A 27,987-nucleotide genomic window follows, 5' to 3' on the forward strand; every position below is an offset into this window, starting at 1 on the left:
TGACTGCTTTCAATCATCGCTGTCAATGCGAATAGCATTTGCGTCATTCATTTGTAACGCATTCATAGGCATTTTACACATGGTTTACGCAATGGGTTATCACATTTATTTTCACATTATTCCCGTGTATCCTCCGCCGATCTACATATCATCATTCACTTCTTATTTTATTACTGCCTCTTCGATTTCCAACTTTTCCGATTCGGCCGCTACGTTCTCGCTGATGTGGCTGCGGCGGCAGTTGCTTGACTCCCCACCACCCCACTTCCCAACACGGTAAGTAACGGACGGTGCATACTGAAGTACGAAACGTACTTAGACGTTTTAAAGTCCTCAAGACCTCAACCAATGACTTGGCCAATGACGCATTCCTCTTTCTTCGTATGTATGAGGTGAGTGGTACGCATTTTCAAGCCGGTTGACTGTTCCGCGAAATGTGGGAACCACTGGCTTTCCGGTTTAGAGAAGTCAACGTTAATGTCACCCTACACTTAATTTTCATCGACGTCGTCTACTCCAGCGGACACGTCCTTGCGGCCTCGCCCCGGTAAGCGTAACAACGCCTCTGGAACTCTGCACGGTGACTCTTCCCGCTTCTACGCGGCGACAGCATGCTCTTCTGTCCTCGGTACAGAGATACGGCGAACGGCATCATTTTTTTCGAAAACTAGTCGAAAAGCCACCTACGCTGCCACAGAGACAACAAATGTCCGTTTTGTACAGTGATGTTCTCGTAGTGTCACAGCAAACCCAGTTTAAACAATGCCTCCGGTGACAGTAATGTTGATGGATGGTGGTATCAGACATGCCCCGAGCGCACCTGTGCCGACACCTTCTGCACAAACGCCGAGAAAAGGGTAGATAGGGCGTGACGGGGGGTGGCACCATAGGTTAGGTTGTCCACCGATCTGGAATCCGTCTCACCCGTTTTGCTGGCTAAAGATATGATATTCGCATTTAAAAGTGCTGGAGGGGAAATGGCGCCAGGAAACTTAAGCCGTATCGCGTGCCGCGCCACCATCTTGCCAGGGGCAGGAAGCCTCGCTCCCGTCGCAGCGCACTCCTTCTGTACAGGCGCCGACCGGGGGTTTCTTAAATCACATGCACGTCTTTCTCGCGTGAAAAAGAAAAAAAAAGAAACTGAATATGCAATGGCGAGTTCGCACTTTTCATGGAGGTTTCGCATGCTTTGTTTTGCCGGCGTCAAACCACATAGATTTCTTTATTCGCTACCTTTATTTGTTTGTATAGGTTTATGAAGCATACCGGGACACGTTTTTTGGGAGAAACGTGCTGTTCGTCGAAACAAGATGGAAGTAACAAGATGCCCACCGTTTGTCCCTTGCCAACCACGCTGAGACATTTTTTGGATCCCTGAGAGGATGAAGTTCGTTCAATAACCTCTTGGTGCGCTCACAGGAGCCTACTTTACGGCCTCCTACAAGAGTCTCTCTGTGCAGATGGAGGACAAATCCTCAGCATCTGGAAACCACTCGCAAGACTTCGGGTCGGCGATGGGCACTTGTGAAATTGTTCCTAAGGAGAATGGATCTGGAGTGGCCACAGTTACCAGAAAGTCATCAATACTGCAGTCAGAGGACCATCACTCCATTCACAGGGTTAGCTACCCAGAGAGCCTGTGAGATTGGATGGCTCCTTATATTGAAGGCTTCGTTGCCAGGAAAATTACGGTTAGAAACAAATGTGAACAGTCTAAAGCTTCATTATATATATATATATATATATATATATATATATATATATATATATATATATATATATATATATATATATATTCCTTTACCCGTTGGTAATGGCTATGCAGTACAAATATAAGTTTCATAGATGCGTTTACAAGCAATTTTACGCATTCTATCGAGCTGTAAGCATTTAAGCGGGCTCTCATTGCACCGTCTATGTTGTGCTGGGGCGCCAGCTTGGTGCTTACGTGCACAATGTACTGAATGTAGTACGTGTACAGCCTGTATAGTGCGCGTGCGCGGTGTGTGCCTCCTGCACTTCGGCGGTCGCGCAGTGTAGCATACTGCAGCCAGTGACAATGGTATTATCGAAGTCTAGAGTGGAACCGGTCCCCGAAATTAGCCGTGAAACCTTCGTCGACCATGCTGTCTTTTGGGGTGACTTCAGCAGTTTTCAGCCGCAGGGATGCTTTTTTTTTCGCACTTTACAATTTCGTTTGACACACATAAAAAGTACCTTGCTGAATTTCTAAAATTATCGCTTATTTATATTAGTTCACCTCTTTATGTTATATTATTTTATCTCAAAATTCTTAACAGGATTTTCTCCTCATTTGTAAAGTATATTTTTTTTTAAGCCCACGCTCTGCTGTGGAAATTTAGTTCTTGTTTTAATTCTAACAAACGCACTTGAAACAGCCTGGTTCTTGGTCAATCCCCCGTCGTGGATATGAGCCAATATCTGCAGGCGAGACAAGAGAAGAAGAAGAAGGAGAAGAAGAAGAAGCAAAAGGAGAGGTCACAAGCTAAAAGCGCGACGCCAGTGTTTTAGTTTCGCAAGCCTCACAAACGAGCCGACAACCTTGCGTCTACCGTCGCGCCGTCTCGAATAACTTCCGAGATGGCGGACAAACAGCCGCCAGGTCGCAAGGAACTGGAGGAACTTCTAGTCAAGGACCTCGATCGGCTCTCCACGTTGGGCACTCGGCTGGCATACAATGGGCGCGAGCTGGACGAATGGATCAAATGGGAGCAAAAGCGACACAAGCCCAGTGAAGCGCTCCTCACTGAACTCGAAGAGGCCAAGAAACGGGAAGCGGAAGCCGGCAGCAAGGATCCGCAGGCTTCGGGCGCGCACGAGAAACCCAAAGCCTCGCTCGAACCCTCCTTCAAGACAGCCTACAAGCAACTGCCGCTGTCTAAACCGTTGCCGGCGTCAACGAGCAAGAGGAAAGCCGAGAGACCAGCCAATCCACGGACAAGTAAGCCGCAATCTTTTACTGTGATTCTACATCGCGAATTCTTAAGCACCAAGCGCGTCCCCGACAGATCCCTTTAAAAGGCAATGTCGATTTTTTCAGTGTCATCTAGACGAGTAGTTGCCACATAATTCCTTGCTCGCACACCGGCTATTCGAGGACATTGTCGTTACTACGAGTTGGTGCATAAAAGAGTTAGTGCATAAAAAAATTGGTTGGTCCCTCTTTCAGAAGAATTGGTCGTAATTCTAAATGGGAAACCTTTATTCGAAGAAGCAGTGGCAGCTTTCTTGCACATTCACAAATACAAGGGCATAAATGTGCGCAGTTTTTGATGACAATTTTGCTCGAAGGGCGAAGCAATGACTGCATACCAAGCACGCGAGGCCTCTGCTTCCGCGCAGCGCAAACAGCACCCCGGAGGATACCAGGCGCCATAGCCACATCCGACGCGATGGTGATTGCCTATGTGGCGAAACTGCGTCGTTAGAGCTCCGGCAGCGTCGCGCGCTCGGGCCTATAGACGTGTTCAATGGTGAGCAGACGCGTGTTCAGCCAACACCCTCTAGAGAACTTAAGGCCTTCTGGCTGTACCCTCTCCCCTTGAGCTACGTCACGCAAAAGAGGCCCACATAGAAGTTCCGTGCAGCGTGCTACGAAGCTACGAACGGCGCACCTGTGTTGAAAATGAGATGCGGAAGATCGAGTGGGCGACGACGGCGATAACAATTCGATTAGTTCGGGGAACCCTGCCCCTCCTTGGATAGCTTCGCGATTAGAAAAGTCCTGGAATGCTGCGACATGCTTCCGAGCGCACTTTTTTTTCTGGACGTGAACCGTGCATGTAGTCTCATGCGCTTGTTCTGCGATTGAGGTTGCGTGTCCGGCAAGGTTTCATTGCCGCGGAATGTGGATTACGTTCATGCCAGGATATTCCCAAGAAGTGCTGCGTGCCCAATTGCTGGAGCAATTACAAATCGGACTCGAAAAATCATGCGTTCATGTTTCTGTAAGATAAATGACAGGATATTGGGTGCCAATGCTAAGGCAAAGAAGAGAAAAGCTGGAATTCCGCGGAATAAGGTAGCTGTTTCCTTGTAAATATTTGCACGAACGTTTTGTATATCATTAGAGGTGGTGTAAATGTGTGGACTGCGGTACTGTCTGTAATAATGCCTCGAAAGCGAAATTATTCGTTTAGAGCCTAACCTAGACTGGAATAAATACATGTGTCCCGAATGTGAAGAAGGGCACACCAGTGAAGTTGCCATGAAATATGTGTTATGGTGCAGTGCATTTTGTTGAACTTTGTGGTCGCATGAACGTCAAACTCTTTGACGCCGGCGATGAAGGCAAAGAAGCTACTCTGAAGAAGAGGGTGGTGCTGTGGCTTTTCAATACAAGCCATGCTCCATGTCATCATTTACCCGGAATTTGTTCTCAGTCCGAAGGTTGGACCATTTAATTTTTTTATGGGCGGGCTTTTTAATAATGCAGCGCGTAAATAGCTTAGCATAAGTAAGATAATCTTGGAATACCCTCTGTTCTCCGCGGGCCATCTGCTCAACCATACCTTAAAAAGAGCAATAACTGCGCTCTGTTTAACGTTGCCCAGAAGGGTGCGATCCCTTCATTCAACCCGTATCCCCGAGCACGCCGCCGGCCTCTTCTCCGTGACGTCACTGGCCGGGCGCTCAGGCCTTCTCTTGTCTAGGTGGTGTTGGTTCAGCAAGGGACGAGACCTTCTTTCTCGCGTTCTTCCCACCGCTGCGCGCATGCGTGAATTGCTCGACAGGTATCTTGGGACTTTCACTTCCCAAAATCATTTCTCTAGATATTACAGCACTACGGAGGAGATTGGGCTTTGCTCTGTTCGTCCCTAGCCGAGCTACACTATACGACAGCAGATATATATTTAGCAGTAAGCCTCCTGCCCGTTCGTTTATCGTCGTGCCGAGCCAAAGCATTGCTCTCGTGAGCGGGAGGTCCTCTGTTCGAATAGCATGTTCCAATAAACTTTTTTAGAATCTTTTTTGTGTGTTTCCGTATTATTATATCACTTCCCCCTTTGACTTCTGCAGTGTGTGTTCTTTTCCTATGCTTTACTACCGCACCTCACACGGAGGGTTCTTGTCAATGGAAGCGAAGGGTTCGAAGGCAACCGCAGACTAATTAATAATGACACGCTGTTACTTCGAGTTCGTTTTAGCGATAAAAAATAATCTTCAGGTTAAACTGACGTTTTTCTACATGGCTGGATGGTGTGTATACGCAAACCATGCGCACGTGCCTTGTGATCCTCGTGTTGCCGGCTTCAGCACCACTGGAAGAGTGCCGAAGACGCATTGCGACTGCGAAGCGGCAGACCTTATGTTACGTGCGCCGCAATGACTACGGAAAACCACTGACGCATAACCGTAAAGACTGTATCAGCTGGCATGATTTCGTTTTGAGGAAACTTTTGGTGGCCGTTAAACATAGCGAGGGGGGGGGGACGTGCAGCCCTGCGTGTCGTTATACTCGTAGTACTTAGGCAAAAGTACATTTAGAAGGAAGATTCTCCATCAAAAAGACGTTGTAATTCACTCTGGGAACGAGTGCGCGAATGCGTGGCATGGCTCTGCTGAAGGCGACCGTTCGAGTGAAAAGCCAGTGGCATCGGCGGGGCGGGCGCGTCCTTTCGTTCCGCCCTCTTTCTAGCTTCCTCGCCCAATCACCCACCCTTGCTGGGATGACCCCTCGCTCCCCGCTTCCGTGTCGCCGTACTCTGCGCCAACCGCCCAGCTTTCAGCTCCCACCGCCTCACAAAACAAGGTTGCCTCTAAGGAGGTTAAAAAGAAAACATCTGAAGGGGAGGGCCTCTTTGCCTACCGGCAGGGCTGGTGAAGCCGGCGGCTGCTGTCTTGGTTGGCGTAAGAAAAGACCGGCCAAGCACGTGTGCAGCGGCCATCGCCGTTTCTTGCGGTGGTTCCTACGGGCTATCGAGTGTAACGAGCAATTAAAACGAGAGCTGGGCCGGTATTCAAATTTTTTGAGCAATTGTAGAAATTTAGAAGAAAAACACCACATATACATATTGACACGTGTACATGTTTATCTTTCTCGGGTGACAACGTTTCACCGCTTAACAAATGTTATCACGCCGCGCAGGACGCGCCTGCATGTATAGGAAGTTTCTGGAATGTTATCGATGGTTCCATGCGCTGTCTGTCACCGAAACTTGTGTAATCTGATTGCATGTATGCGCGACGCGAACAGTGTAGAACTTTGTGGAAGAAACGCGAGTCCCAGAGATTAGTCTGGAACATTCGACGATTGATGTATAAAAGCCGACGCGCTTGACCCGTTGATCAGATTTTAACGATCGCCGACTGTGTTCGCCGTTGTCGCCGTTCTTTAAGTGTAGCCTGTGTCTGTGGGCACAGGTTCGCCCAATAAAGGTTAGTTTCCTCTTTCACAGTATAGCTACTGGGTTTTTCATACGTAACTCCACGTAACAATATATTCTCTGAGCAATGCTTGTCATTGAGCAATGGCAAAGTGTAAAAATTGCGCGTATTCACAAAAATAAATGCCAATAAAAAGCAATTCCTAAATACACATGCCGCACAACTATCGCATGGATGAGCTTTGCCATCAACCCCGAAACAGCGGTTTTATCGCTGCACAAGCATTTTACTGATTTTTGATGATCATTGTCCTGCAAAACTAAGGCCTTATATGCTTCTAGTGCTAACCCTGTTCCTTTCCTTCGTAATGTAATGAAATTTTTCCTTATCAGCGACATAAGCGATGTCGTTGCACAACTTAGACATGGTTGTCCAGTTCATCTTAGCCGATGAGGTGTTGGTGTAGCTGGGAAAACCAATTTTTACGCTCAAGCGTAACTGGTCAGTTTTTCAAATCGGCGGTGTTTGTCTGGGGCCGCGATGCAAGCGAGCGAGGAAGGAGCCCAGAGATGAAGTGAATCGCACGCCGAGGAAAGTACGATGGACTGATCTCAATGTGCGGCAAAATATCGCCACCTAGAGGGATGTGTAGGTAACGTTAAGCGAAGTGGGGATGGAGAAACGAGGCGAAGCGTTGCGGAAGAGGAAGATAGGCGGAAGCGCGCTGGGTTGACCTCCTCTGGCATGTTGCTGCAGGCTATCCTTGCGGTGCATACGTACTGGGTTTGTCTCGTGGTAACATGGACTTCGCGCGCCGTATGCTGTGTGTGCGAGTGAAACCGTCCGACGGTGATGCCGACGATGGCGGCTCAATCACGTGTGCGCAAGGGGACGAAGCGCGCTGCAATCCGTCGTGCACGTGGCGCAGTGGCACAGGGGGAGTGGAGGGAGGGTGGAAGAGCATTGTACTTCGGCCGCGCGGGCTTTAGCTTGAAAGCGATCTGCTTTGTGGGCACAGTCTAGGTAGGCCGACAGCTTGTAGCCTTCGTGCGCTGTGTTCTCACCGCTCAGTTAGAATTGAAGCGATAGACAGCACGAAGGTCACTTCGCTCGGTGCTGCTGCCGCTATTCCTCGCAACAGCGTTTTGAAACTGAGTGTCCGGGGTCATCGAGTGTGAAGTGTTCATGTTTGCCCGTGCGCGCTGACACCATACAATGTAATTTAATTAGTACGTGAATATTAAAGCGAGAGCCTTATGGCCGCGAAGTTGCGATTTCGCCGTGGCCGTGCTCCGAAGAAGCACATGACGTCACAACACGCGCCTTGCCGCGGATATTTCTCTCTCTTTCTCTCACTTCCTCGTCACTACTGCGAATGCGCCACTAGTAGCACCGAGCCGCAAGTGTTCCGCCGCAGCGCAACGCCGCGCTTTACCGCCGCCGCTGTTTGGTGTCACGACACACCGCGTTCCTCGTCGTTGCACTCGCCTCCACTCGCTTCGCCAGCGGCCTAGCATGCCTGATATATGTCGGAGGATTGAAAAGGAGGATGAAAAGGGAAGCGTAGCAGGGGGCGGCAGAAAGTTAGGTGGGCGGATGAGATTAAGAAGTTTGCAGGGACGGCATGGCCACAATTAGTACATGACCGGGGTTGTTGGAGAAGTATGGGAGAGGCCTTTGCCCTGCAGTGGGCGTAACCAGGCTGATGATGATGATGATGATGAAAAGGAGAGTTCGCGTGCGTCGCAACCACAGTGGAGGCGGCAGTATGGACGGCGACAATTCTGATAAGCATGAGGAGGCCTGGAATCGACATCGAAACGAGATGAAGAGGCAACGAATCGCCCAGGAAACAGACGAACAGCGCGCCGAATGACTGGCTAAACGTCGCAACATAGCTAGACAACCAGACTAACCTGGACTTGCAATCAAGGTTAATGAAGGCTAACCATGCTATGCCTTAGCTTTCGCTACGTATATCCTGGCATAGCCGAGCTAAGCCACTGTCAATTCTTTAGAATGGGGCGTTCTACTCTGGCAGCTGCTGCGTATGGCGCGGCCGCGCGAGCCCGCTCCTTAGTACGATCTGCAATCTACCGTATTTACTCGATTCTAAGCACTCCCCTTTTTTCACGATCGCGATGCCCAAATTGAGGGGAGATGCTTAGATTTGAAAAATCTAGAATGACCCCCCCTCCCTCTTTTCGCTGCGACATCACGACGAGACGGGTGCGAGAAATAATATTTTATTTTGCAAACATTCAAAAGAAAAATCGGTGCACACAGTAAAAGGGATGAGACGGATTCCAGATCGGTGGACAACCTAACCTACCGTGCGACTTGACTCCCTATCTGCCCTTTTCTCGGCGTTTGTGCAGAAGTTGTCGGCACAGTTGCGCTTGGGGCAGCATGGCTGATACCACCATCCATCATGGTTACGGTCACCGGATGCATTGTTTAAACTGGGTTTGCAGTGACACTACGGGAACAGCACGATATAAAGCGAACATTTACTGTCTCTGCGGCAGAGTAGGTTGCTTTTCGACTCGTTTTCGAAAAATTGATGCCGTTCGCCGTATCTCTGTACCGAGGACAGAAGAGCATGCTGTCGCCGCGTAGAAGCGGGAAGAGTCACCGTGCAGAGTTCCAGAGGCGTTGTTACGCTTACCGGGGCGAGGCCGCAAGGACGTGTCCGCTAGAGTAGACGACGTCGATGATACTTTAGGGTGACTTTAACGTTAACATCTTTAAACCGGAAAACCAGTGGTTCCCACATTTCGCGGAGCAGTCCACCGGCTTAAAACTTGGTACCGCTCACCTCATACCCACTAAGAGACAGGAATGCGTCATTGACCAAGTCTTTGGTCGAGGTCTTGAGGACTTGAAAACGTCCAAGTACGTTTCGTACTTCAGATTGCACCGTCCGTTACTTACTGTGCTGGAAAGTGGTGGGGAGTCCAGCAACAGCAGCGGCAACCCAATCAGCAGCAACGTAGCGGGTGAACCAGAAGTGTTTGTAATCTAAGAGGCAATAATAAAAGAAGAAGTGAATTGCGATATGTAGATACACAAAGGATACACGGGAATAATGTGAAAATAAATGTGATAACACATTGCGTAAAACGTGAGTAAAATACGTATGAATGTGTTACCAATGAATGACGCAAGTGCTATTCGCATTGACAGTGATGATTGAAAGCAGTCAGTTTTAACCGTAAAATTTTTTTCAACCCTGTTGGGTACCTCGATGCGCCGATCCTCCGCTTGGAGTGAAGATAACTGCGTCACCTGCTACGGCGGCCGCCATTTTCAGTCTCGATCGCTACTGTCGGCGAGAGGCGCAGCGGGCGCAGCATGCATAACTTGTAACTTGTCACGTATGCAGCATACCTAAATTCACGACTAAAGAAAAGAAAAGCGTTAGGCTGTATTTTGCCTTTGCAGAGGCACGAAGAAACAGATTGCAGAGTGTGGTTACGTCCTATTAAACTGAAGGAAGCTTCTGATAATTTTAGCGGGCTTTCTTTTCATTTTCGGCAAACGAAGCGGATACGTTTAAGCAAACGGTATTCGAATGAATGGCGACAACAATGCGTGATCCCAGCTGCCGAGCTGTCACGTTTTGCGACTAGCGTATGTCCTAGAAAAAGAAAAGAGAGCTTCTGAGCTGATGTCAACAGAAGACAGAAGAAGGGGGTGCTCACACCTGCACATGGGAAATGAGTCGAGCGTTAAGGTCTTTCCCACAAAGACGAGTGCACTTGACTTTTATTGATAACTTTCGCCATATATACACTTATACAGATATCTATTATTTCATTAATGTATTTTTCTCTGAGATAGAAAGCACTTTTCTAATGTCACCGGCTATGTTCTTCAGTGCACGGATACTTTTTTTAGTAGACAAGCTATGCATTGCTTCGTTTTTTGTGAAAAACAGAATTTGCTTTGTTTTCTTTTTTATAGAAAGGGCGCCGTTCTGGTCTTCCTTGATAGCTGTGATGTCGAACATAGACATCACAGTTCAGTGTGTTAACTTCAGCGTTTTATGAATTACGTTTCCGTCAAGAGATGGCGCCACCAGCGCACATGTATAGATGCGCGTCGATTCGGATAAAGACCAAGGTCCTTCTAAATAGGTCGCGAAGCTTGCAACCGAAAGCGTGCCAAAACCTATCGCCAATGATATCAGTTAGTGTTGCAAGATTGAATCGCGACTAGGGGAGGTGGGGACGACGACTGAAACTAGAAAACCTATGTGTAAAAAAATGCTCTAAAATGTGTAATCAGTATACTGGCATACGAGTAAATTTTCCGTTTCAGGTATTTTTCCTGCTCTAAAAGAACATATATTCATTTCTTTTCTATTTGACAATTTGTTACTTATATCTTGGTGACCCCTATGAACCAGTGATCCTGGCGCAAGACTTGGCAAGGCTGTGCAAGCCAGTCGCATGTGGCGGTTTCGTCACATGCGACTTTTTTTTTTCCTTGCGTGCTTGTTCAGAATTTGGCGTGCGCTTCACTTCAAATTTTGCGTGACATAGTGCACGGTATTCGTTGGGGAAAGGTGTGAGTGCAGGTTTTTTCTTATCGTTCAAGTTCACGCTGCGTCATCCGACGCGATGTGTCTCGTCGTTACGATAAATGCGGAACGCCCCGCGAAGAAACGTCTTGCTATGGACGACCGCACGCCAAGTTTCATCCTAGACGCCAGCGCTCGTTTCTCCCCTGGCGGAACGATTTCATCTCCAACGGGTGTAGGTTTCCGCCGCCGCTTCCCTTAGCGGTCGTGCCCGCGTTCAGTTCGCGCTGCGCGCGACACGTCTCTTGTTTGCGACGGCGCCTCTTCGGATGACCGGAAATTATTATTGCATTGTTTACTGTCACGACAGCAATGTAAACACGAAAGGGTTGATGCCACCAGTGAAATTCTGCCGATTCACAAGAAAATGGTACGAAAAAAGCAGACGACAGACATGGATTACTGCGGTGCGCCGAGTGAAGTAAACAACTGGCAAACGAAGCGAGCGCGTTCATTAATCACTCCTGAGTGTATGACGGTTTTTATATGTAACCCACATGAATTTAATAATTACTCGGTACATAATTCTTTTATTCATATAAAAACTTTGAGTTGTTCGACGAGCGCTTGTCCTGTCTTCTTTCTCGTGTTTCGTTTGTGTGTGCGCTGCCAAAAAATGGAAACCACTTCTGTTGTATGCGCTAGCAGTGGCCGAAGTTCACGCGTGCCGAGAAATTGAATACATGCACGATGCATTGAACATGACCGGAGTTCATTCCCGCTTCACCACTGCATCGCTCGATCGACTTACTGGACGATACACGCCCGCGTCTTGGTCGCGACGGCATTCCTGAAGCAGGAATGATTACTAATACTTTCAACTTCCGTCTCTTGGGCACTGTTAAAAAATGGCCAAGCTGTCTACATTGCTGCCTCTATTCCATATTGTAGGGGACATACTAGTTAAAGTTGTGTGCGCATGTCGTACTTGTGCTATGCAGCGATATATTTTTTATTTCCGCACAGTGTCGATGGAAGTCCGTTGTCGCCATCAGAGACAACACGGATTTGTAGCAAACATTGTGAGACACTGCAAAAATGACTTTAGCTCGTGTGTGCCGCATCGTATGTGCTGACGATTTTTCCAGCGGCACATACGATGTCGTTTACAATTACCTGCTCAGCGTCACTTACACGGTTAAACAGACGCTGCCCTTTTGCAGCCATAAAAATAATTGTCAATCGCACCGATCTTCTTAAAGGCAAATAGAAGCGTGTACAGTCTGTTTCACACTTAGGGGAAAACTCGGAACGTATTGCATCGCGATGCGGCAAGCAATGGAGTCGTGCGGTGGCAGCAGCTCGAGCAGGCGCAGACGCTCGAGGGGCGGAGTCGTGATCTGCGTCGTCTGCTACGGCGGCGCGCGCTGGCCGCATTGTCGGGAAGCGGGCTACTGTCAGGGGCAGTGCACCGATTTCATCGGTACTGCGGGAGCTGAGCTTATATTCTTTACTAAACGTTGTGCGAAGCCAAACTCCGAGCCTTCATTGGCGATAATGGAGTTCCACAAACTTCTTTTGACAGCATGCTTCGTTTGTTCTTTCGAAAGGCCGGGGTACTGAGCGCGTGCACGTATATTTCTTCACTCTGTGTGCTACCGTAATAAGCAGTGACAAGACGCACCAAGATGTGCGCGCAACGTGCTCAGTCTTTGACTCGAAAGCAAAACAAAGCCCTCAACAATGATAACTATGGGGGTCGAACACGATGAAACAAACGGATACGATTAAAGGAATGTTTTAGGTTAAGACAATGAGCCGGAAGTGATTTTTCTCGACAATCATTCACTACACCAGGCAGACCCTGCCCGTCGGCGGTGAATCGGACACGTCACGCTCGGAACCTTAGTTAGTATCTCGTCATGTCCCCAGCGGCAGCGATGACAGCGCTCATCCTGGAAGGCAGTGAAGTGTAGAATGACTTGATCAGGGATGTCTTCATTCGCAACACGTCTCAGTCGCTGACAATGGTGGATCGAAGCCTATCCTCGGGGGCGACTGATAGAGGGGATGTTGCGCCAATGATACTTTCAACGAGCCCCAGACATTTTAAATGATGTTGGCGCGCGGGGATTCAGGCGGCCACTACAAGAGAGTGACTGCGCGCTCTTCCGGCAGTTCTTGCACAACAGTAGCAGTGTGGATCGGCGACCTATCGCGTCAGAATATACAGTCGCCTTCCATAAACGGGCCGTCAAGAGTGTATGGAATCAGTACGTCGTCTATGACTGCCCTGCACCTTTCAGCGATGAACTTACCTTCGAGGCGTATCAGTGGGCGTCGCACAACGCTTAGTAAAGAATACCGGCTCATTTCACGCAGTAACCATGAGATCGGCGCCCTGCAACTGACAGTAGAACGCTTCCCGACAATGCGGCCAGCGCGCGCCGCCGTAGCAGACGACGCCGTTCAAGACCCCGCCCCTCGAGCAGCTGCGCGAGCTGCTGCCGCCGCCTGACTCAAGCGCTCGCCGCATCGCGATGCAACGCGCTCCGAGTTCACTAAATGTGAAACAGACTGTAAATCGCCCTTCGAATGAAATGTCCACACGCACACACGTAGGCACACACCGCGCGCGGCACGAAACGTGCCCAAACACGCGCAGTGCAGGAGGCAGTCAAGGCGGTGCGAACGAGAGATGGGAGAGGGGTACCACCCGCTATTAGAATTTTGCTTCGCATGCGGCGCTCTCAACGCCGGCGCAGCAGCGCCGCTCTCGGTGCCGTTCTTGTTTATGGTCGTTTACTCCCATAACACGGGCTCTGAGTGTTCGACGGGCAGCAAAAGTCGTAAGTCGAATGTTTTCTTAATGATAATGTGGGCTAATGCTGTCTTGTGTGATAATTGTTGGATATGAATAACTGGTGTCGCAAGGAATGACGAATGATTCTGTGAAAAGGATTCGCATAGGTTGCCATGCATTACGGCTGTGTTCTGGCCATAGTACTTTTGATCCATCGAAACATGTTTTGCTTGGTCAGTTATAGTGGTTGCGTTATTCTAGACTAATAAAAGCGAAGTTGACTTTGAAACTTCTTTCGCAGTGTCATTTGTTTCCACCCGATTCGCTCACCTTCCTGCGGAAGCTACTGGAGCAATTGCCGTCAATAACACCCTTACTACGTTCACATTAAGACATACGCCATTCCTAATAGTTAAAGGACACGCTGGAGTTTCAGCTAAGGCCAGTTGCAAGTCGCAAATAATTGCTGTCGTAGCGGCCGTAATGTCGGACGCTAAAGAAAAATCAAACATTCGCGCCAAGCAGCGTAAGATCTTGATGTCACTGCCATTTAACGTTGTAACATCACTTTCTTATTTTTCATTTTTGCTTGCTGTTAGCTGTCCCCACGATACGTAGATGGCGACGGTTATAACGAGCCCCATTTCCTTGGCATGTGGGCTTCTAAGGAAGCTTCGCTACCAGTTTACATATACCTTGTAAAGACGGTTATTGGTTGGGACGGTCTTGGTGTGAGCATGTACTAAGCGAGAAGAACTTTGAGACGAGGATGGCTACCGGGCTTAAGCCACCGCCACCGTTCGTGGCTACTCCATGTGCGCCTGTCTATTCCGTGGTCGCGTTGACTGAGGTCGTTCGAGAATTGTTTTCCCGCTAGCGGCTCCGATGATTTATGAACGGAACACCACCGAGCGCTTTTGATCCACTGCCTTGGATCTGAAGGCGAACGCGTCTTCGAAGCTCTTTCCTCGAGAACAACGAGCACGGCAACGGCTGAAGTTAACAGAGACAAGGGTGGCTGCACGAACGTATCCAAGGTCACAACCGCAGCGTTAGGCAGCCATTTCACTGCTGCCAGCAGCGCTCGCGTGGAATGGCACCGTTGTTGAGAGAGACGGCAACTTCCGGGTGAAGTGACAGCTGATTTTGTTGGCCGCTCTCCGAGAATCAGCGAAGTCCTGCAATTTCGCCGATCAAGCTGACGAGAAGTTAAGCGACGAGTTTATCACCGGCATCGCGTGTCCGCAGTTGCGTGAGAGACTCGCTTGAGGGCGACAAGTTGACGATTGAACAAGCAATCGAGATATCGTTGTTTCAGGAGCAAGTCGCCCACCAGTCCGCATCTCTTGGAAACTCAATGCGAAGCGTCACTTCGCAACAGCCAAGTGAGCGTGATGCACACAGACACGCCTCCCGCGAGAGTTATCGCGCATTCGCTCACGATAGAGGCGCTTCCCGATATGCACCGTCGCGTTCACGCTCTTTCCGGCCATCTTTAACGCCGATTGATACCGGCGTCGGCCCGCATTGCGGGAAACTTCCGGTCTGCGATAACTGTGGAGGAGCGTGTCGCGAACATGCTCGATGCCAGCACAGGGCCGTACCTGTTGCGGTTGCGGACGTTGGGCCACTTGCGCATTGTTTGTAGCTCAAGCCGTGGAGTCCCATCGCGAGTGCGGCAAGTCGTTTTAATTTTTTTTAATAATATATGGGGCTTTACGTGCCAAAACCACTTTCTGATTACGAGGCACGCCGTAGTGGAGGACTCCGGAAATTTTGAGCATCTGGAGTTCTTTAACTTGCATCTAAATCTAATTGCACGGGTGTTTTCGCATTTCGCCCCCATCGAAATGCGGCCGCGTGGCCGGGATTCGATCCCGCGACCTCGTGCTCACGGCAAGTCGTCCAAGAGGAACATGCATCAAATGTAATATATTTTTTTTATATTTTTGGGGTTTTACGTGCCAAAACCACTTTCTGATTATGAGGCACGCCGTAGTGGAGGACTCCGGAAATTTTGACCACCTGGGGTTCTTTAACGTGCACCTAAATCTAAGCACACGGGTGTTTTCGCATTTTCGCCCCCATCGAAATGCGGCCACTGTGGCCGGGATTCGATCCCGCGACCTCGTGCTCAGCAGCCCAACACCATAGCCACTGAGCAACATCAAATGTAATCACCGTCTTGACTATCGCTGCCAAAGCTACGGTGGCTCTGGTTGACCAAATCCTCCGCCCACCTACTCGGAGCCCAGGCGTCTGTATTGATGTGCAAGTCGCTGCTCTAACTTCGAGAGGCCACGAACCGACACCTAGCACAACGCTTCTCGTCGGTACCGGTTCTGCCGTGTCAATTTTCAGAGAACACTTCCGCAACATTTTTCAAGACGAAATGCGGCTCGGAAGTCCAGTGGGATGCTGCTTGAATTTTCAAGGCAGAAGGTCGCAGTCCTTGGCTGGCGTGCTCGCGTGATTTACAGCGCAGAGCCATCCCAGGGTACTTTCTATGTTACCCCGAAAGGAACGTCTCTGCTTGGGTTGGACGCTGTGCGAGCTCTCGAACTACAGTTCAACGGTGAAGAACTTCACTTCCTGCAGGCATACGGCCGCTGAAGCCAATTAACTCGCGTTTACTTTGATGCCGTGTGGTTCACCGACAACACCGAATACAAATGCCAAGTCTTTTTACGATCCCCCCCGAATGGGTCTGCCAGCTCTAATGAGCGCCATTTTTACCCAGTTCTCGCAAGGCCTCGGACTAGCAAGTGGATTTCTGTGCATCTAATTTTGGCCGCTTGACGCCTTATTCCAAATGCTATGCACTTCCCGAAGCGATATGATCTACCGAAAACAGCGCATCAAGCTGTGCCTGGGTGTCCGAAAGAGTTATTGTTGACAGATCGATTTCAGGCGTTAGCCCGAAACATGATATGTTGCCAAGGACTGGGCGAATGTGCTTCATGAATTATTTTTGCTCTATTTGATGAGTGTACGATGGCGATACAATCGCAACAATTTCTCCTAATTAACAACGGCGGAGTCGGTGCAATTCGTGTACCATACCGGCTAAGACCACAAGGTGCGAGGAACGTCACCAATGTTGACCGCACTGATAAAAAGGCTGCATACGAAACGTGGTTACTCTGAAAACAAAACGCAAGAGGAACTACTGGCTTAATGAAGAAGATTCGAACTTTACTAAAAACTGAGGAAGCGTGATATTGCGACCGCAGGACCAGCGAACATGCGGACCGCGAAAGAACGCTTTAGAAGACAAAAAAGCTTCAGAACTTAATAAGCATTGCTAATGGATATAAAACTACACTGCTGAAAGTGCGAATTTCTGTGGAGGAAAATTACCTATGTTAAACTGAGTGCCTACCTACTAAGGCAAGCCGAGTACAAAACAAAAACAAGGCTGGGAAAGTAAAAAAAAAAATGCGATCACGTCTGTACTGAAATACGTACTGCGTTCCTGTAAAAAATTGCGAAATGGAAAGCTTTTGTCCAGAAAATAAACTCTAGCATATAAAAATTGCATGATGTGGCCAAGCTAATTCGTGTGCGCTTGAAGCAACCTAGCGACTTCTGATATAAAAAAAAAGAAACGAAAACAAACTGAGCATTTCAGAAAACGTTCCTGAGTGGAAGTACAACTGTGCGGTTTCTCTCAAATTTGCAAGCACGAACTCAACGATTTCATTTCACGCATAGTCAAGGACGCACATGACATAGAACAATGTTGAATTTCAATGGCAGGTTGCAGTTGTATGTTTAACCATAGCGATCAACTCAACAATCTCCTTTTAGTGTAAAGCGACATCTCAAAATGCTGGATTGTACCGAGGGCACGCTGTCTAGTTGAGAGGACAAGTCAACACATGTGTTAATAAACGGGATCCGGAATAATCAAGGTGTCGGGGAGTGACGGTCTCTGCCAATCTTAGTGCAGCGTGTTTGCACTGCTTCACGGAATCAACTGTGCTCGGCCATTGATACCGGTCCACCATTAGAACACACGGCTAGCGCTTCCAGTCTGCAATACAATGGCCTGTACGAAAAGTAGCAGCCGTACTTGTTCATTCTGACGTGCTCCTAACTTGCCATTAGAAATCATGATATACGCTGCAAAACGGAAAATCAATCCCACCAAGGGCAAGAGGAAGAACATGAGAGGCCGAAGAAGGCGACAGCGATCGAAACGTGGTCCTCCGAGTCTATTATAATGGATCTCTTAAATGGCGGCCTCATGTTGAATATATATTGCTACAAAAGAAGCTCGCGCAATGAGTATTTGGGGCAAGTTGAGCAATCGAATATTAGGTATGTGAAGAGAATCCCTTTTGATGGTATACAAAATGCGCGTTGACGCGGTATTAGAAGTTGGCTGTGTTTTATTCTCCCGTGTGCAACCACACAAGATTCGGCCACTAGTGTGATCAGAAGGAGACGCACTACGACTGCGCTTAGGGCTTCCGGAATACGTTCCAAATGCAGTATTGCACCTGGAAGCGAGAATCCCACCCATTTTATGCTGATTTCAACTCCCGACCATTTAGACGTTCTCAAGAAAATATAAATTGCCATTAAGCCGTGCGCAAATAATATTTATTTCCGATAAACCATTGTTATTTCCCATTCATTGGCCCAGGTTTCATACACCACAGGTTATATTTTGTGCGACCATTGGTTGAGCCATTTTATGGACAAATTTGCTATGTGATTGCCAGTAATACGCATTCAAATTACCGGGAAGTTAGGTTCGATGACGTCTGCCCAAGCCACGCAAAACTACTTCCTTGCGGCATCTTAAACGGCATATTACAAGACCATTCAAGCACCCAAGCAGCAAGCATTATCATTGCGACAGATGCATCGCAGTGCGCGAAAAAAAAACTGGCACTGGAATATTTTCTCCTGCACTCGATTGGTCTTTTTTCGTTAAGGTTGCTTGACTGTGGTCTTGTTTTTCTGTCAGAGTTTATAGCAATGATTCTAGCCTTACGTAAATTAGTCCAACAGACTACAAGAGCTGCCATTATTACTGACTCACTATTTGTGGGCTCTTACCTTACCGCTACTAGCCATTCCCCCATGCTAAAACTATTTCACTTGCTAGTTCCTCCACATATGCACTGTGTTTATTTTATTTGAGCACTCGGTAATAAAGGTTTGGTTTTGTTAAGGAAACTGACGACTCACTAGCAAAGACATCACTTTTCTGCCTGGTTCTTGCCGTTCTACCAGTGACAGCACATATCACAGCGGCTAGATTTCGGATACAATCAATTATTAAAGCCTTATCAAAACCAGTTGTCACTTCTCCAGATTATAAGCACCTGGCATTTCCCTGGCGTAGTGAATCCTGTAACACAAAGATGCTTGAGGTCTCTCTCACAAAATTACGTTGCCACATTCTCTCCCTGAATTTCTACTTACACAAGTCGGGTTTGGTTCCCTCCTCTCTATGTTTCTTTTGTAATGAGGAAGAGATAATCCATTAGTTCCTTCTTTTTTATCGTAGTTTTTCTGCGGCAAAAAAAAGAATATTGGAAATACGTTTTCGAAGACCTGGCCTGGACTTAACAGAACCTGTTATTATTTGTTTTGGGGCCACTGCTTTGGATTCGGCCACAGGGACTCTTGCTCTACTGCTCAGAATTTCTTGCAGGATCCAACCGAATGCGCTGCTAAATTCTGTCTTTTCCTTTTTGCACTTTCAGCTGTTAATAATTCCATCGGGCTTTACTAAATTTATTGTAACAGATAATTCTACATTTACAGCGCTAAGCCCATAGATATTCGGAAATCCATTCATTATAAGTTGGAATAACTCATCTATGTTTTAGCCAATCTCCCATAGTGGGCAGGAGCTACATACGTGATAGGAAGAAGAAGAAGAAGACTGTAGCGGGCCGCGTTCTGACCCACCCGAGGCCGAACTATAAACGGATCGCACCTGACAAGGGGCAAAATTTGGCCACCTCCCGAAGCACAGTGAAGACGTATCACAGAACCGGGACGTCTGGTGACCTAGACGTGACATCGCTTACGGCGATGGACACCAGGAGAGGCCTCGTCAGAGCCGCCGCTTGGTCACCACTCACCTTGTGCTTTTTCATCACCGGAGCCGCGTTCGAAAGCCAATTATATCGCGTTACAACGAAGCGGACTCCACGGTACTTAGTTGGAATCGAGGTTCTTTCTTTATGGAGGCGGACAGCATCGAGAGTGACGACAAAGTTCCAGGGCCCGTTCAACAGATGTTCAAACTCCGCGCAAGTCCTGATACGCTTGTCAAGACCAGCGGCACGTTTTGGTTGGTGATGTTTCTTTCTTGGCTCTTGGTTATATGATTCTTGTGGAAGAGGTATCGGATTGCTCAAGCTCAAACCCAATCCAATATTCCGTTTTGGATATGCCGACTCTACTATGGCGTTAAGCTAGAAGCAACTGCACGAACGGATTCTAGAAACTTTGATTTACCTCTACAGGCTTTTACTACTTTCACGTTTGTCAACATTAGCATCCTACCAAATTCGTTCAAGTGTAGTTATATAGAATGCCACTGAGAAGTTTTATTCCACACGGAATGCATTAGTCTTTCATTGATTTTACCAGTCCAGGCAGTTATTCAAGTACAGGCACTGTAAATGTGGGATACTTTGTCATTTACACGAAAGGGAAAGATGGAAAGCATTGAGGACCAAATTATCCGTGTGCTCCTAGCAGTTAACTGTGCCGCACTGCGTCGGTTCTTAATCATGGGTTGTACACATGGCATTGTACACATGAAAATTCTCAGAATTTTTTTTTGCGCTCGAACATCATCACTGGCTCCTGCTGCGTTTATATCGTTGGCCTTTCTTAGGAAATCACTTGGCCTTTTGTATAGCTAGGTGCCTAAACCTTAAGCAAGAAGATGGTGTGTGATGATCCAATGATAATAATGTTGCTAAGGTTCAGCAGAACGGGAAAGGACACCGCGGTTAGGAGAGGCGGCACCTGGAAGCTGTCGGCAGCGCCGGCCTGTTACGAAGACGTGCTGAAGACCACTTTAACTTTCTTCGACACGGTCTCGTGTCAAATTGCATCTTTGCGAGGCAAGTAGTATCCGATGCGGGGCTTCACTTGCGGTGAAATTACTTTCTACGCTCGGTTTTATCCCAGGTATACCACTGAATTGCGTAATCATCGCCTTGGGAATGTCTTAGCAATCCAGTTAATGGTGCAAATCGCTCTGAAGCGTGATTAGTCTGCAGTGACGTTGCTGCTACACATTAAGCTTTGTCCCTTCATCTTTAGTGCCAAGGCATATTGTCTAGTTTTGCTCTCTCTTGAATGTGCGTTGTGCTTTCTCTCAGCGGGGCCGAACGTTTGGATGTCTATCTGATCACTCAGGTCTGTTATTATGGGACCCTGTCGACATTTAAATTAAGAACCTCCTCGGTGTCGCCTTAATGCCCGCTGGTCTGTTGTGAGGTATTGTTAGCCAGCCCTCAAAAAACGTTGGGGACAGCGGCAGCATGTGTGACTTGTGCTCATGCCCAGCAGTCGAGCGAGGAAGTGTCCTGTCGCTCGATGAAAATGCCAATGGTTCTATGGTCCTCATTATGTTTCCTTCAGAAATAAATCCGCAAATATATCGTGTGTGTAATATTTTGCCTATGTTCATTCATATATAAGAACAATCTCACGCTCACCTGCGCTAGTGACGTCATTGACATCATAAATAAGCTGGCCGCGTTCCATACACTTCGCAGAAAAACCTCCAGAGGAAGCTCACGATGGTGATGCTGAAGGTCCGCTTGCACCTGAGCCTAAGCCCAAGTATCCGCCAAGGATTTTAGGAAAGCATCTACCAAAGCCTTTACCAAAGCCTCTGTCCAAGCCTCAGCCAAAGCTTGTGCCCAAGCCTGTTTCCAAACCTGTTTCCAAGCCCGTGTCCAAGCAGGTGCCCAAGCCTGACGCCGTGAACAAGGAAAAGGTGAGAAATCACATTCTATTTATTGTTTCTCCGTATCATTGCATAAATAAAGGCTCGTCTGCAAAATTGTACGATAAATTTTTTTACAGGACACGCGAAGTAGGCACAGTCCAGCGCAAGAACAATAATACTTAAGGTGATGATGTGTGCGTGTCTTGCTAGAACTACGCTCTGCAACTTCGCATCGTAGGTCAAGAACTGCCAAACATGCGCACAACCGCTTATTATCGTCGTTAATTGTTCATCGGAGACAACTACAGGTCCATCCATGATAATGTACTACATCCCTAATGTGCATTTCGTAGCACAACAGGAGTACAATGCAGTAGCCCGGTAGCGTATCATGCGGTCATCTTCTTTATAAATCAAGAACTACGCTTCAGCGTAGTTTGTAAATACCCGCCGTGGTTGCTCAGTGGCTGTGGTGTTGGGCTGCTGAGCACGAGGTCGCGGGATCGAATCCCGGCCACGGCGGCCGCATTTCGATGGGGGCGAAATGCGAAAACACCCGTGTGCTTAGATTTAGGTGCACGTTAAGGAACCTCAGGTGGTCAAAATTTCCGGAGTCCTCCACTACGGCGTGCCTCATAATCAGAAAGTGGTTTTGGCACGTAAAACCCCAAATATTATTATTATTATTAGTTTGTAAATCTACTGGGACGAGTTCGCCTTACCTTACTGGAGTACACTGAGGGTCTTAATACGTTACGAGGCAAGACATTATTTCATAAACGCCTACACAACCTTTCAAACGACAGCGTGAAACGATAGATAGAGAAAGTGAGGGGCTCGATTGAATTTCGTAAGCGCGACCATTCGTGTGAAATGTTAGCTGTTTCACATGCCAACTGAGTAGTGCGTGCTTCTAGGCAACATCTTTTCCGAAACTCTGTGTACAAGAGTCGCCTAAGAAGGGATTGCCGAACTAAGGGTAGTATTTTGGTTCGTATTGGTCTAGCGATGACATTTCAAGCGTCTAGTCTGTCGTTGCGGAAGCTTTTCCGCCAAGTGTTCCCGATAAGTTAAGTTATACCATACAATGCGGCGTTTGCAAATATGTGAATGTATACAATAATTAACTTGCAAAAGCGGACAAGAGTCGCGTTATTGAATTCCATTCGTCTTCTATATTCGGATACCCTACAGTTTTTGCTCTTTTTTAACATTTGGCGCGAAACTAGTAATTATTGTAGTTACGTTCGCAGGTGTTACCGACCGTTCACAAAAAGCCACATAAACCTGCATCGGCAATCAAGAAGGAACTGGAGCAGGATGAAGAGAAAACAGAAAAAGAAAGCAAAACTCGCAAGGTCGTGGCTGGGGAGGCCAAGGTGGGCAAGGACATCCTGGATATGGACAAGGCGGGAAAAGAAAAACCCGACAAGGCGGCAGCCAACAAAGACATAGGAAAGCCCGCGAAATACCAAGCAATCACGGGTAAACTGAACTGGGGGAAAGTGACTCAGCAGAAAGCAAGCAAGGACAAAGTGGAGAAGGACATACCGGATGAACCTCCGGGAGATGAAGAGGCCGATGAAGTCGAGTTGCCTCAGGCGGAGATAGACGGCGAGCTCAAAGCTACTAAGAAAGACAAGGCAAAAGCCGAGCCCAAGAAAGAGGCAACTCAAGGCAAGAAAGTCAGGAAGGCCAAGGATGCCGAGGCGCGCTCGGAGACGAGCACGATGGCTATGCTCAAGGTGAGAAGCTGAGACACGTCCTTAAAGGTGCAGAGAAGTGATGTTTTCGAATTTTCTTTCTTGTACTAAGTAGTCATCGACCTGGAAACGAAAAAATACAACAAAACAAACACAGATAGCCTCACTGAGCCTTATATGTGCTGTAATAGCCTTCCTACGAACTCGTTTCGACAGGAGGTGTATATCTCATGACATCATGAGGTGGTCATTAAGTCATCATGAGGTGGTCAAATGGAGGTGGACTAAACATCGCCGCGTTTCGGCAGTTGTCCACTCGGTCATCTGCTATCCTGCCTTTCGTTGTGTGGTCCAACGTGCAAATTGCACGAAAAAGCATTTAATTTGCATTAAACATCACACTAGCCTTTGTTACGATAAAATAAATATTAAACCAGGCCAGAAGCAATAAGAAAACGCGGGGTGGTGACACCGCCCTCAAGTACTCGCGCCAGTATTTGACGTCATGAATTTTAGGCGGCGTGAGCTCAGGTTTAGCTCATTGCTTATCGGATCGCTAAGAAAGGACTCCACTGGATTCTAGACGATGAGGAAACTGAACATATATTGTTTCAGGATGATTTCAGGAGATAACCGATGTTATCTACCTTGACTTTGCAAAGGCGTTTGATCGTGTCGCCCATCTACGTCTTACTGCGAAACTTGCTTGTCTTAATCTCGACCCACTTGTATTGTCCTGAATTGGATGCTTTCTCACAAACAGCTCACAACACACTGTCATCGATAACGTCAAGTAGTCCAGTCTTGGCAGGTGTACTACAGGGCTCTGTGCTCGGGCCTCTTTTGTTTCTGATTTTTAGAAAAGTCTTCCCTAACAACATTCTTTCATCAATCCGGTTATTCGCTGATGACTGCGTCCTGCATCGGCGCATATCCTCGCATAATGATCAACTAATACTCCAGGAAGACCTAAGCAAAATAGCAAATTGGTGCTCTATTTGGCTCATGTCCCTCAACGTTTCCAAGTGCAAGTATATGTGTGTAACTCGCCAGCGGGACATCATTAACCACCAGTACTCTCTTAATTCCACAGCCCTGACTAAAGTTGACACTTACTGTTATCTAGGAATTACTATCGCTAATCAGCTTACGTGGTCTGCAAACATAACTCAACTTATAAACGACTGTTCTAAATCACTTGGTCTACTCAAAAGATCGATTTTTCTGTCTCCTGTTCCCGTACGCGAGCTCGCCTATAAAACGTTCATTCGGACTAAACTTGAGTATGCCTCTGCAGTTTGGAACCCTCACCTGTCTTATCTTATTAACTCGCCCGAAGCAGTGCAGAATCGCGCAGCGCGTTCTATCGCTTCAAACTGAGACTGTCATACAAGTATAAGCGGCATTAAATCATCCCTCAGCAGCCCTAGCCTAACACTTCGTCGGAAGATTTGACAACTTTCCCTTTTCCACAAACTATATTATAATTTCCCACATCTGAGGAACACTCTTTTACTTCCGCTCAACCGCTTTTCTAAGCGTCTCTTTAACAGCCTGAGTCTACAACGCCTTCATGGTTCCTCTAATGCCTTCAACAACTCTTTCTTACCTAGTGCTATTGAATTGTGGAACGCGCTACCCAGCAGCATAGTAAATGAAATAAATCCAGATATATTTTGCCATCTATTGTCATGTTTTTTAGACCCTTAACCTACCACTACTATGCTGTTACTCTAACGTCTAACTCTTTTTGTTTACTTCTGGTATATTGCGGTTATGTTGCCATTTCTACTGCCGGTTCGTAACTTACTTTGTTTTGTTTTTAATTTTTCTTGCCCACCTACTACTAGCATGTATACTAAGTTTTGTTTATCGTTGTACAAATGAGTTAACCATTGTATAATAATGACCATACTGTTTCTTAGTGCTTTTGTCCCCCCTTATGTAATACCCTTAAAGGGGTCCTTAAGGGACAATAAATGATGATGATGATGATTTATTGTGCGACAACGTCTAGAACACTGTGACGGGCTATAAGACCTATGATGTCTAAGTGACGTAGTGTCATTGAGCTTCCGGTACGAAATATTCAAGAAATTGGACATTAATTTTTTTTTCAGAGATAATTACTAATTAACATTTCTTCCGCCTAAGTTAACTAATGAAGATAGTTTCGAAAGAGGGTTTTACAAGTCTAAACAGATTTGTTCGCCTTGAATGTCAATTTAAAGCTTCAATGCTGGTTAAAGCGCGTACATAAAGTAATACTGCCTGCAGCGTGGGATTATTGACGCGGCCGCCTGTACAGCACTTACTTTCATGTGAGCTATCGTTCTTTTTCATGGGCCTCTGCTTTTGTTTGGTCTACTCGTTTCACTAAATTGCTTTTGCATCGTTCTCCAAACGGGCAATAGTCGACAAGAGCAAGACGCCTAAAGTGATCGCTGTGGTTAAGCAAGAAATGTCTCGGCGCACGCCGTTGCTCGTTTGTAACTGCTTCGCATAATACGGCCAACTTCAATGAGTGTAGTGTAAGCAAAAGAGGTGGTGTCCTAATCGGCGCCCCAGCGACGGTTCTCTTCAAATGAGAGAAACAAATCTCGAAGGCCATGCTTTGTACTGTCTGCGTGCGCCGGAAGCAATCGCAAGTCATGTACGCCAATATTTGGACAAGACTTCTTTCTGTTTTTAGCAATAGAGCTTCGTCCGTGCCGTCATGCCACATTTCTTCTATGCGCCCTGAAGGACTTGAAACATTTAAGTTTCTGCGGCGATCAGCTTCTGATTTGCCTCCTTTACTCGATTATTTTTTGTTACTTTTCCCAGAGTGCTTATAGCAAAAAACACAAAAACAATAACAGAAGGAAAAGGTATAATAGTTGGTGACAATCTATAACAACGTTGTTTACAAATACGGCGTTACGCAAATCAAATGCAATCTGTACACAGGAGCCGTGACGTAATGGCAAAGCCGAAGTTCTTTGAATATCGGCATCTGTGAGGAACTACGCTGTAGAGAGCTAAATCACACGGGGTAGGGGCGATGCGGTTCTGTGGGGTTCGGTTGTTACCGAAGGCGGCAACTGTGGCCAGGCAGTTATAAATTCCAATCTCGTTTTCTTCATTATGCTCCAGAAATTGGTCAGCAGGTCTCCAGTGAAGGCGAGAAAGTTGGAGGAAGGAAAAGCGACCGAAGAAGCTTCTGAGCACGCCTCAAGCAAGTCTGGAAGGGAGGTGTGTGTCTAACACGTCGTACTGAAATGAATGAATGAATGAATGAACAGGGAGGATTTATATGACATCATGAACGACATTTTCTTGTCCTCTCCATAACTTCCGCCATGCAGCTGGAGATAAGCGGATAGACATAAAGCGCAGCTTTTAACCGTGCCGGCTGTAGAACAATATAACGGCATCGATGACGTCCATGCATATCCTGTATGAATGAATTGCGTTAAGAGGAAGCTTTACCTCAGGAGATTATGCATAGAAACGAAGGAATCGTTTTTCTATAAATGCACTGCGTCAGTTTAGATAAAGTTCATTGGATATAAACTTCAGAATTTGTGTCTACCAACTGTAGGGAGCATATATTCGACGAAGGTCGTGTGAAAATGTATTTAATTTCGCAACTTCAAAAAACAAGCGTCAAATTCAGCCTCTAGCAAACCAATTAAAAGTGATGGCACAGTTCTGCAAACTGCCTCTATTGAGCCGTACAAACAGGACAAAAACGATGTGTTCCACTCAGCGAAGAAAATTAACAACATAATTTGTAAGTAGTACCTTTGCGACACTTTTGTGTAGAATAACAGCTTCACGTAAGGTGTGTGAGTGTACACGTTACTCTTGTTCGGTACAGATGCTGCAAGAGATGCATTACAGAACTGGGACGTACGTATTGATGCAGAGTTACGGATTTGCAAACTTTGGGCCTCGAGATCTTGTAACATGGTGATATTCAGCAATTTTCATAACAACTCGAAGTGCTATTTTCACATCCTTCATCGCGTAGTCAGTAGAGCGCCTTCATCTCACCTAAATGCAACATATTTCATTCATATTGGTCCAGTGGTTGTGTAGTTAGAGCATATCTGTGTCTTAAAGGTATTTCAATAGGTAAATGTGACTTTGTGCCGAGGTGAAGCTTGCTTTAAAAAAAGAATAAACTATGGGCAAGTTGTTCCTATCATATGATGAAGAGCGCCGCAAAAAAAAAGGGACACGATGCATAATGTGACAAATATCCTTTTCTTTGCGTAGAATTTATTGAACTGATAATTACATTGGTCAAAATGTGTAAGCCGTGCGGCTACCACTTGATGGTACATGCGGAAAGCTGCGCTTGTGTTTAGCGGTAAGCTTGTACTAACTACTTGACCTCGGCCTCTTATCGACTGGGCGACGCAGGAAGAGCCCAGAAAGCCACCACCGCCGAAGAGGCTACTACCGCCGAAGAAGCCTCCGGAGAAGAAGCCTCTAGAGAAGAAGCCGCCTGTGATTCCGTCTGCGAAGTCGAAAGAACGGGAGAAATCGCCAGCGCGTTCGGTGAGCAGGCCCACAAGGATATTCCTTGCGGCGTAGCCAGGCGCAGGGCCGAGGACAGGGCGAGGATGGGTCCGAAATTTTACGTCAGGAGTTATACGCGTGGACTCCAGGCCTTATGCGC

At 47.2% G+C, this 27,987-nt stretch overlaps 1 protein-coding gene across 1 annotated transcript in view; it reads left to right on the forward strand.

Moving 5' to 3' along the window:
- The first annotated feature begins 2,540 nt into the window (after nt 1-2,540).
- Nucleotides 2,541-27,987, forward strand: part of LOC142564503 (anoctamin-4-like) — a 68,391-nt gene continuing 42,944 nt past the window's right edge. Inside the window, exons 1-5 of the mRNA XM_075675522.1 lie at nt 2,541-2,962; nt 21,440-21,663; nt 22,869-23,360; nt 26,454-26,552; nt 27,729-27,866. Coding sequence (XP_075531637.1) covers nt 2,602-2,962; nt 21,440-21,663; nt 22,869-23,360; nt 26,454-26,552; nt 27,729-27,866 — 1,314 coding nt within the window. The 5' untranslated portion in view covers nt 2,541-2,601. The remainder of the gene's footprint in view (nt 2,963-21,439; nt 21,664-22,868; nt 23,361-26,453; nt 26,553-27,728; nt 27,867-27,987) is intronic.

Source organism: Dermacentor variabilis, chromosome 11 (assembly GCF_050947875.1).
Source record: "Dermacentor variabilis isolate Ectoservices chromosome 11, ASM5094787v1, whole genome shotgun sequence".
Lineage (NCBI taxonomy): Eukaryota > Metazoa > Arthropoda > Arachnida > Ixodida > Ixodidae > Dermacentor > Dermacentor variabilis.